Source organism: Ursus arctos, unplaced genomic scaffold (genome assembly GCF_023065955.2).
Source record: "Ursus arctos isolate Adak ecotype North America unplaced genomic scaffold, UrsArc2.0 scaffold_15, whole genome shotgun sequence".
Taxonomy (NCBI): domain Eukaryota; kingdom Metazoa; phylum Chordata; class Mammalia; order Carnivora; family Ursidae; genus Ursus; species Ursus arctos.
Window position 1 is genome coordinate 49,711,636 of NW_026622819.1, and position 12,238 is coordinate 49,723,873.

Here is a 12,238-nt window from a genome sequence, read left to right on the forward strand (position 1 = left end):
GGTATTGTATTTCGAATTCTAGAATGGAATGGAGCACCTGAAGAGGCAACGTATTACAAGTGCTTTGGAAAACCACAAAATGTTACATATATACCTTTTCTGTCGTTTGCTAAATTTTGTTTACTGGCAACATGGGCCCTCTGACAGAACAAATATGTTCTCAAAATTTAACTCTTTGGTTGCGGTTCTCATTCTAGGAAAAAACCTAATTGAAGGGAAATGAATCATAGTTGGTAAATGTTGGCCTCCTTGTAGGACAGGAGATAACCAGGTTCTCTGATTAAGAAGGGATTCAACAGAGAAGCTGACCAGGCAATGGATAAGAACATGGTAGTAAGATTCAAGGGGCTTTGGTCCTGGAAATGTGTTTCCATAATGAATGCCTAGGTGTCTGTTCCATTTACTCATTTATAAAATGGGGTTTATATTTACCCTCTATGGATCTGGTTATTTTTGAGATCATTGAAGCACATTGAGAAAGTATAAATACTACACCAGGGCACAATATTATCATAGTCTAATGGACCTGCCTGCTTGGCTACTTACTACCTTCTTTACAGCTTACTATTCAATTTATCCAAGTCTAATTTTTCCCATGTAAGAACTATACCTTATTTAGATGAGTTAATTTTAGAAAAGGAGTTGGATTCATAGTACCTTCAGTTGTTCCTACCCCAGGAATTGTTTTACAATATTTCTCTCTATAGACATTTTTCCACATTTTTCCAATAGGAAAGTTATTAAATAAAATGATTTTTAACCACACAGTATGATATTAACTCTGTACACCTGTTTGTAAATTTTAAATTAATAAACAACTGCTTGTAGTAGAAATAAGTGATAGGCGGTTTAATCAAAAGGAGGCTATGGAACTAATGAATTTCGGGCAGGAAGGCTCAGTAAACATTCTAGAACCATGTAATTTTTAAGGTGGATGAGATCTTAGAGATCACATCCTTATTTTGCAGGACAGGTGGACCTCTTGGATATTACAAATATGGCTTAAGTGTCAGAATTAAAACTTAAATCTTGAGTCATCTGAATTTCAGTTTGCTGTACCAAGTTAGAAGATTAATTTTTTCATGGGGAACTATATCTGCAGGGATCCATGGGCAGTGTTGCTATAGGTATGTCCAAACTTAAAAAAAAAACAGTAAAGGTCTCTTTGTCTAACTGTATCACTGGTGACAACATTGACAAGAAAGTCAGACAGCAAGGGCTTGACTATTCCCAAGGCAGACCAGTTACTGTTCAGCCCACACCATTCTCTCCCTCTTTCCGTCTTCTTTCCTCCCTCTCCCTACTCCCTTCTTCCTTCCTTCCTTCTTTTTCTTTCTGATAGCAATAATTATTAGAATATACACAATAATTATTAGAAATGAGCGTGTGTTATTTATATGTAATAGGGTTATTCTGGTTAAGTGATCTATGAAGCATTGGGAAAACTAGGAATTGTGTCCGTGTGTGGTTTGTGTCTGTATGGGTGTGGTAGGTATGGTGAATAAGCGTGTGTGTCTCTGTGTATAAGAGAGGATGTAATAACTGCATCCCAGGATCATACTGCCAAATTGAGTGGGAATATGTATATATACAGACTCACACACTGTCTTAAGTTTTAAAAGTAATATATGCTCATTGTAACAGTTCAAACTCTACAGAAAGACATAAAATGAAAAATGGAAGTGTTTTATCATCCCACCCCACTCTCCAAATGTAACCATTGGGAAAATGGATTTTTAAAATACAATAATTTAATAATGCTTGTGCTATTGGTTTTATACCTAGAAAAATATAAAGTTGACCATTTTCTTGCACTAACAATAATATATTATTTAAGATGGATTAAATGTAAAACATGAAATAATCAATTAAGTATGAAAAGGAAAAAAAAACTTTTAGAAAAATTCATTAGACCATATGCCTAACCTAGACTTTCAGGAGGAATTTTTATCCATTCCAGGACACCCAGAAAATACAAAAGTATTAATAATTAGACAATATAAAAATTGAAAACTTGTTATGGAATGAGTGAGAGCTTGGGAAAAATATCTGCAATGCTCATACTAATAAATGGTTAGTATATTTATTATACTTGGACCTCTCGAAACTGAAAAAAGAGAAATGGATAAGAGTAACCATAGGCAAGGGGTTTCTGGGTGGCTCAGTCGGTTAAGCGTCTGTCTTGAGCTTAGGTCATGATCTCAGGGTCCTAGGATCAAGCTCTGTGTTGGGCTCCTTGATCAGTGGGGAGTCTGCTAGTCCCTCTGCCCCTCCCGCCATGCTCTCTCTCGCTCTCAAATAAATAAATAAAATCTTAAAAAAAAAAAAAAACAGTAACCATAGGCAATTCACAGGGAAGCTGATTCCACCACATAAATATATGAAAAGTTATTACATTGCTTAAGAAATGTGGGAAATACAAATTAAAATAAGACTATACCCATAATAAATTGTGAAGAGCAATCAATAATCAATATTGTTGAAGGGAAAATGAGAAAGAGAATCTGCTCATATAAAAGTATAAACAGATGTAACAGATTCATGAAAAAAAAAAGATTATAGAGACACCTGGGTGGCTCAGTCAGCTAAGCATCTGCCTTTCCTCAGGTTATGTTCCTGGTGTTCTCGGAGGTCCTGGGATCCAGCCCCATGCTGGGCTCCCTGCTCAGCAGGGAGTCTGCTTGCCCCTCTGCTCCTCCCCCCTGCTGGTGCTCTCTCTCTCTCTCTCAAAAAAAAAAAAAAAAAAAAAACTTAAAAAAATAATTATAAAACATTTTGATTGTTTTTACCCTCAAAAAGTGGGCTTTAAAAGTGGGATTATTAAATGAAAATAACCATGTGCTTTAAAAAGCAATTAGTAATTAGAAAGAAGACAAAAAATTATGCTCCTTGTGGAAAGAAAAGCTTTATCTGATAAGAATGGTAAGAGAAAAAGAAAAATACAGAAATCAAACATTTTTAAAGCTCAAATATATTATTCTTTCCCGAATTCTAGATTTCCTGTCTTGTTTTACCAAATTTATGTTAACTAAAATATTTATACATGGTTTTCTGCTTTTTATGTATCCATTTGTCTTTAAAAAATATCTAGCACTTTAATTTATCTAGAATTTAATCTGGAGGAAGGGGTGGGTTAGATGTATGGTATTACATTTAAATATTCCCAAATGGTCAGACCATCTAATTACTCGCCATTGTTTATTAAATAACTTACATGTTCCCAATGTTATTAAATGATACTTTTATTAATAATTTAATTTTCTAATGTTTCTAAGACAATTCCTGTGCTCTTTATTTAGATAGCACTGATTCAGTACTATACTGCATTAATCACTCTGGTTTTACAATTCATTTAAACTTCTGGTAGAGCTAGTCTTTTCTTTCTTTTTTCTTTTTTTTTCACTTTCCTGATTCTTCACATATATTTTTTTCTTCCAAAAAAACTTTAAAATTACTATGTCAGACTTCTAAAACCAACCACTAAAGATCAAAATTCCAAAGGAAGCCATTGGTCATCCAATGAGATTACACTAAACTCATAAAATAATTCAGAAAAAAACTGATTCTCTTAACATGTTACCTTTAAAAAAAATAAGTTTTTTTTTTTTTAAAGATTTTATTTATTTATTTGACAGAGAGAGACAGCCAGCGAGAGAGGGAACACAAGCAGGGGGAGTGGGAGAGGAAGAAGCAGGCTCCCAGTGGAGGAGCCTGATGCGGGGCTCGATCCCAGAACGCCGGAATCATGCCCTGGGTTGAAGGCTTAACGACTGAGCCACCCACGCACCTCAAAATAAGTTTTTTTTAACAAAGTTTTCTTTCGTCAAAAACCTATTATTAGTAGTAAAAGGGCTCTTTTCTTTCCTTCAAATATTTTAATTATTATTTATATACTCTTTATATAGAAAAGCTGTGAAAACTTCCCTTTCTCCTTTCTCATAGGGTTTCTAAAAGTTTCTCCCAGAATTTTTGTTTTGTTTTGCTAAGAGTGAAATCCTTTTCCCTCCTTTTCTAACATTCCTTATTTTCTCTCATGTAATTTCAATGGCTAATAATTTTTACAAAATTAAATAATGGTGTGATAGTCAGCACCATTTCTTGTCCCTGCCTGTACTTTCCCACCCTAAGACAAAATGTAAGAGAGAGCTTTTGGTTAGATGAAGAGAAGTAAGGAAACAGCAGGAAAAATATCCATCATTTCCCAATTCCCTAAGGGATTTTAAATTTACAACCAAAAATGAATACTGAATTCAACAGATACCTTAGAATAACTCTTGGTAATCTACTGGAAGGATGAAAAAATTTTCACCTTTTCAATGTATGAATATGGTAAATAATATTATAATCATGTTTTGAAATGACAGTATGTGCTTATGTTGCAGTTTGCTTTTAATATTTTCTGGATTAAACTTGATATTTAAAGATTTTTTTCCTCCACTGAAATATTCATTAATAAAGTGGATCCATAGCTTTTTTTTTCATATACTTTTGTTTTTTCATTTATGGTTTTGGCACCGGAAGTATTTGCTTATAATGTTTGACAAGACTTACTGCTGAAGACTTCTGGGCTGGAGTGTGGTTACATCGTTTTGTCAGTTTTCTTAGTTTTATCTTTGGTAATTGCTCTGTTTCTGTTTTCTCTTTCTTCTAGGTTCAGTTTGCTAATTTATATCTTCTAAGAATGTCATATATTTTATCCACATTTTCTGAGATCTTTGCATAATTTTCTTTTAATTTCACCTTTTAGAAAAGCAATTATTATGCTTTTAAAAAATTTCTACTTTGGCTCCCTCTTTGCTTCTTTAGTAAGTTTTTCCTTGATCAATTATTTCCCTATTTTACTTATTTTTTAAAAAGAACTGATTTATTTTAAATCTTATTTATTTGTCAGAGAGAGAGAGAGAGAGCACAAGCAGGGGGAGCAGCAGGCAGAGGGAGAAGCAGGCTCCCTGCTGAGCAAGAAGCCTGACATGGTACTTGATCCCAACCATGACCTGAGCTGAAGGCAGATGCTTAACTGACTGAGCCATCCCGGCATCCCTTAAAGAACTTACTTATTTGTACATAATTTTATTTTGATTTTCTATTTTTAAAAAACTTTTAATTGATCTTTTTTAAAAAAAATATTTTATTTATTTGAGAGAGAGAGAGTACAAGCAGAGGGAGAAGCAGGCTCCCCACTGAGCAAGGAGCCCAACTCGGAACTCGATCCCAGAACGCTGGGATCATGACCTGAGCCAAAGGCAGATGCTTAACTGACTGAGCCACCCAGGTGTACCAACTTTTCTTAATTACCTTCTGCTTCTTTTAGATATATTGTTGATCTATTTTTTAACTTTTCGAATTGTACATTTAATTCATTTTTTAAAATTATTTGCTAGGAAATGTGTTTGAAACTACAACTTTCCCACTGTTATTTTAACCACATTCCTTGGAATTAATTATATAGTATTTTAAATTGACATTATTTTGTAGATGTTCTTCAAATTAAATTTATTGTATCTTTGACCCATGAGTTCTATAAAAATGGGGCTATACAACTTATCAACTTTATTAAATACATTACTCAGGTAATGTTTCTGTCATTTTCTCTTTTCATTTCCTATCATTTTATTTGGATGCTATTTCAATTTTAATTTTATGAATTACATAAAAATTATTAATCAATGATAACACCTTTATTTTGGATTACAATTATTATAAAATATTTCTCAGTATTTTTTACCTTCAATTCATCCTTATAATGTTGTAATAGTCACGATATTAATACTATTAAAATGTAATAATATCCAATCCTCAGCTATCCTCAGACTTTTATTTGCCTCATTGCTTTTGCCTGTGACTTTACAAAGAATATTTCTCAATACCTTTACTTTAGAGGGGTCTCTAATAAATAACATTCTGTTGGGTTTAGTTGCTTGATTTAATCTAAGAATCTTCTTCTTCTGACAGGTAAGTTGATTAGGTGCTCTAGTTACAGCAGTTAAAACAAGTTTGGTCTTAATTCTATCATCCTAATTTACGCTCTAAATTTGCTTTTAAATTGTCCTTATCCTTTTTTCTGACATCTGGCTTTAGCTGTCTTTTCTGCATCTTTCTCTACTGCCTTCTTATTATTGAAGTTTTGTATACGATGAATTGTCAGTTCATCATACCAATCCTGATCCTTGAACTTTCATGTTTCAGTGGATACGACAGATCTGGGAGATAAAATGCAGATTCCTCAGCTGTCCCACCAAAAACTGTGATTTACGATTTCTCAGGTGGAATCTACTTTTTAAGCGAGAACTCCAGATGACCCTAATGTAGGCAGTTTGGGTACACTCCTCAAGAGACAAAGTCGTAGTAATCTATGGTAATTTTTAAACATATCCTTAATCTTCAACTTCTTGATTCATAAACTCTAAAGATAAAGAGTAAATGTCAAGTCCCTGCTAAGAATTAGGAAACAACACTTTCTCCCTCTTCAACAATACACATCCTGATTTATTCTTTTTACATAGTATTTAGTATTTAAAAATAATTGAAATGTCTTTTATCCTATAACTTTAATTTCTGGAACTGTATAGTTTTAGATTGACATGCTGTCTTTAGTTCTGAATGCTAGCACACTGGCTTTTCCTATTCTAAAATTCCTTACTTTGACTACCTTTAATTGGGGCTAGACTTTTTTATGAAGCTTTTTAAATAAGATTTCATGGATGCTCTATTCATTAAACCTTGGATACTGAGGATAGTTTACTTTCTTTTGCCTTTGTCTATCAACAATAATATTTTTAGATTACATTTTTTCCCCCTCAGAGTCCTGTAACATTTTTCCATTATTTTACAAAATTTAATATTGCTATGGAATACTTTGAGTCCTAACTTTTTTTTTCCTTCCTTGTAGATCATTCACTATTTCTGACTGGAAGTTTGGTAAAGTCACAAGGATATAATAAGGTGGTAATGAGATTATATTAATTTTTACCTTGGAACCCAGTATATTCTTTTGGCTTACTGATTAATTTCATCACAGGTATGTATAAATATATAATGTCTAGCATATTAGTTAAGAGTGTAGCCTGTAGTCATATTTTCTGTTCAACCATTTCTTAGCTGTCTAACCTTAAGCAAGTTAATTATACTCTCTGGGTCTCAGTTCATCATCTGTAAAATTATAATTACTACCACAAAGGATAATAATAAGAGCTATGTCATGTCGTAATATATGTAAAGTGTCTAAAAACAGAAAAGGGATTCAGTAAGTATTCATTACTATTATAATTATTGACATCAGATTTTTTCTATTCCATTTTGTTCCATTCTCTACTAACACGATTCTGCATGTTTAATCTCCTGTACCTGTTTTACGTATGTATTATGTCTTTTTCTAAGTGGTGTTTCTTTCTGCATCTCTCTTCTCTCCATTTGGCACGATTTCCTACAATCTGATCTCTGTGTTACTGCACTGATTCTCTGCCACGCTTGCTCTCTTGCTGTTTCAGATTCAGTTCCTAGGTTCTACAGAGATTGCTTTGTCTTCATTTTTGTCTTCTTAATCACCTCCTAGCACCTTGTTTATCATCCCATCCTTGACCTTTTGTTTCATATTCTCTTTCAATTTTTGGTGAGAAAAAGCTTTTATTAGGGAAATTTTAATTTATCCTGAAGTTTTTTTTTTTTCCCCAGTAAGAGTTGTTACCTGTCTTTAGCCTCCTGAGTTCCTTTCTCTCTCTACCTGAGAAAACAGACAGAGACAGAGTCATTTATAGTTTTCTTACGGAGCTGCCATGCTGTTTCTTTGCTTAGATGCTTCTAATGGGTCTCCCCATTTGCTCAAATACAGCTTAGTTGGATTTGTCTGGGTTCTGCTTGCATGAATGTTGGCCCTGCTTATGCGTCTCTGTCTCTCTGTAGAGCTTCCGTTTGAGTTGAGTGTTGATTGTTTTTTTGTTTTTCTATTGTTTTATTCTCTATGGCTTTTGAATGGAGAGGACACAGGTTTTGGGTTCTTCTACCTTCACTTCTCTGACACTTTTTCAGTTGGACACAGGCATCAGTTTTCTGTCTCTCTTTTAAAGGCTGGGTGACATTGTGTGTGTGTGTGTGTGTGTGTGTGTGTACACCGCCATGCTCTCATATGGTGCTAGTATGTAAACTATAGCAGAACCTTACTAAGGAACAACTTAGCAATCACCATTTTAAAGGCATGTACTTTTTTACCCAGAAATTCCATTTTAAGCAATATATCAGGAATCAATATTGTACAAACATGTCAGCAATGGAATGCTTAATGTTGTTTATAATGGAAAACCACCTGGAAACAATGTAAATATCTAACATTAGGTATTCATTGCATAAATTATGATACATATATCAATAAAATATCTTGTAGCTACTGGAAATGATGTATATTTATACTCAAAGGTAGAAAAAGGGAAGTGGAAAATAGCAGTATACACAATTGCAGAGCATAATTCTTTAAATAAAAGCATGTCATGTGAATAAAAGGCAATATTAACAATGATTATACCTGAGTGTGGAGAAACAGACAGTTTTCATGCCTTTTACACATTAAAAAAATCATGACTTAGTTTTATAATTAGAAATATAGTAACAGAACTAAGAAAAAAAGAAAAAAAATGAGAAAGCTATACATTCTCTGCTACCATCTCCAGAATAATGGCAACTAAATTATTGAGCGCTCTTTGTCAGGTACCATATAAGGCCCTTAACATAATTATCTCATTTAAACCCCTCAACAGCTCCATGAGGCAGAAATTAATGTTTTAGTTTTCAGTTGAGGAAACTGAAGCGTGGAAAGGTTAAACATATCTAATGTCACCTAGCTCCTAAAACCCAGTTCAGTCTGATTCTAAAAGCCACCATTTTCCCAGTGGACCCTATTGCCTCTGAGGACTGTCACATTCATCTTGGTGTTCACAGGTTATATATTTAATAGCTCATTATTCAAACTTTTGGACACCAGTCCTTATTTCATACACTAAATTTGAACTTAAAAGAGAACTCAAAGGACAGAATAAAGACGTACCCAACAACAACAGCAAAAAGCATAAAAGCAGAAGACATTAAGATTCATATTTCAATGTAAATTATTGAACATTCTCTTTAACATAATGTTTAATGAAATAGGGAAAGAGTTCTTAACAAATTAGGATCTTTAGAGAGTATCATTAACTCTTTCAAGCCATTAGTTGAAAAATCTAATGTACTAAAGGGGCAAATTGTCTTTGAAATATTCTCACAATCTGGGGATTTTCTGAATTTTCATGTAACTTTACCCAGTCACTAGAACAATCATGCAGTATACTTTGGTTTTGGTTTTGGAAAATACAAGATTCTTCTATCGTTTTCATCATAAACCCAAATTCCAGCTGTCAAACATGTTTTCTTCTAAATGATCAACATTCTACCCAGGATACTACCCAACCAAATCAGTCCACTTCAATTTCAACAAGAGTACCTAGAGTTAAAAACGAGAACAGCAGCAACAACAACACAAATGAGATAGCCTAAAAGAACAGACACAGTAGGGGCTGGATGTTTAGGGGACTAGGAGTAAATTAGTGATGGCAAAATTTCAACCATCTCTTCTGGAATCTACCTAATACCATTTATCAGACTCTGTTACTATGCATATCACAACAGGTAATAAAGTTAATAGGCAGCTTAAAACACCAAAACAGAGTAGTAATTTAATAGATAAACCATACCTTTCTCCCACCCCAAAGGCAATAAAAATTTGGAATTAAGGAACCCTGGGTCAGAACAGTAAAATTAGAGAAGAACATGGTACTCAGAAGATACAATAACAGCTTATCAAGCATCAAGTCCTCATAGGAAAGATTCACAAGCATTCACTATCATTCACTGCCTCACCAAGAAATAGAAATTTTAAAAAATGTAGTTGGATAAGTAGTGGATGATAAGGTAGAATGGTGATAATTCTCCTCCTCCTCCAATGGGAGGGCAATATGAATGACAATTTGCCAATTAAGAATTGCAAACACATGAGGATTCAGAAACTAAACTGTAAGTATTAGTGCAAAAAAAAAAAAAAAGGGTTGTCTTTGGAATTCATTTAAGTCAAGAGCTATAACAAGGAACAATCTCAATTATCGCCTTTTACCTGTCATTACAATAGTGCCGAGTCCACCAAGGTAACAGTTATTTGTAAAATATATAACAATAAAGCAACAAGGACTTGATGCAAACATAACATTCCTAGACATAAATTAATAATCTAGGACAGAAAATTTAGGTCCTTAAATTCTGAGCCAACCAATAGAAAGGATGTATAATTCTCTACCTATTCCACTAACCAAAAGAAACACAAGAAAACTAAGAAATGGCACAATATATAATGACATTCTATTCCCTCAATACAAATGAAAAGGAATCTCAAAATATGATACACTTGGTTTCTTTCTCTAGCACAATAATAATGACTGAATGGAACAGTGAAGCTTAGGCTCATTATAGCTACATTAAAAAAAAAAAACAACAGGAAAATCCCATTTGGGTCTCATGAAAACATTCAAGTTATTTCCAAGTTTCTGTGGATATAAGTCCACAGGTTATCTGCAAAGACCCCATACATTATTTTACAGGGAACAGCTAAACAAATTGGCTCCAACAGAAATACAAATAAATGGATTAAAAACTGGCTATCTAACCGTATACAGAGAGAAATCGTAATTGGTAGTCCGTCTAGTTGGGGAGAGGTTTCCAGTTGGGTCCCACAAGGATCGATATTGGGTCCCATTTTGTTTAATATCTTTATAAAAAATCTGGAAGACAAAGTAGAGAATGTGCTAATTAAGTCAACTGATGCCAGTAGATTAGGATTTGTGGTTAAAGTAAATTGGATATAGATAAATGCTACTGGTCTTTAGAAAGACTGATGCTAACAGAGAGAAGGCTTTTGAATTAGCTGTACTTTTTTAATGTATCATTTGAAAAAGTCTAATTCCAAACACTAAAAATAAATAGATTTAAAAGGTTTTAGTGGCTTTGCAGAACAAAAAAATTAGGCACAATGGATAAAGGTAATACAGAGACTCACAACACCTACGAATACAGAATAAAGAACGCTCCCCAAATGGAGACTTTTTGGCACAGCTTTATTTGGAAAACTGGTGGTTATGGGTCCCTCAATGCAATTAAGGTATTGGAGGCTTTTCAGATATGTAGGAGTCAGGGTGGTGAACGGCAGGAGTAACTAAATTCTCAAATACACATATACTTAGTTATTGGCAGCAAAATAAACAATGAACGACATAAAGCTTAAAAGAAAGAAAGGAGAGTTGAAAACTTGAAGGCATAAGCAGGAAGTGAAATTAATCAAGAGCAAATTCTATAAGGACGCGCACACACACACACACACACACACACACACACACACACAAATAGAAGAATGCAAGGAATGACAGGAAGGGCTCTCCTAACACTAAGATAGAGATTACATTTATATATATATATATATATCTTTTTGAATTAACAACTCCAGAAGACACGTGGAAAAAATATTCAGTAGACCTCTTTTTGGTTTGAGGTTTATTTAAAATTCTCAATATTTTAGAACTTAATTTGTTACATGAAGACATGTGATACTATTTGTTAGCCATGGACTCTCATGTGTCAGATGGATTTTTTTTTTCAGGTGAAGTCAACTGAATTGAATATATGGATTAATGCGGAATCAGCTTTTAAATTTTATGTTATTTTTGTACTTGCTGGCATAGCAGAATGTATACCAGATACAGACTGGAAAATCCAGATCAAGTCTCAGAAATTTCATTAATTTTGTTATACCACCTTGGATATTTTACTTTCCTTAAGAGCCTTAGTTTTGGCATCAATTAAATGGCAAGATAAGAATTGTTTTAAGAGCTGCATACACTCTTCTTAAATTAAAAATTTACAGGAAACCAATACAGAGAAGAGATTGGAAAAATGTGGAAGTATGCCCTTGAAGCAACAATTGGCTCCCACCTGGCTAGGCTTCCCGTATTCATCCCTCCCTGACCTCAGGACAGAGCACAGTTTAAAAATCACTTTAGATGACATGACGTGCTGCTTGCGTCTCTAGGAAACCATCAAGGGAAACTGAAAAGGCCAATCCTCCTAGTGACTGATTTTTCCAGAGCATCCAACAATACTTAGCTGATTATATGTGCCCCAGCTTTAGGGGGGGAAAAAGACAAAAATTAGAATTACAGTTGAAAAGAAGGGA

General features: G+C 33.8%; 1 protein-coding gene across 3 annotated transcripts in view; it reads right to left on the bottom strand.

Annotated features, from left to right (window-relative positions):
* The window catches only part of GABRB2 (gamma-aminobutyric acid type A receptor subunit beta2), a 231,442-nt gene that overhangs the window by 21,798 nt on the left and 197,406 nt on the right, over positions 1–12,238 (bottom strand). The window contains exon 9 of one of the 3 annotated variants that reach the window (XM_044388486.3): positions 2,093–2,098. The exons of 1 other annotated variant lie outside the window; for it this stretch is intronic. In XM_044388486.3, the coding sequence (XP_044244421.1) occupies positions 2,093–2,098 (6 nt within the window). Of the gene's footprint in view, positions 1–2,092; positions 2,099–10,679; positions 10,794–12,238 lie in introns of all 3 variants that reach the window. One more of the 3 variants, XM_026510916.4, reaches the window with a different exon arrangement.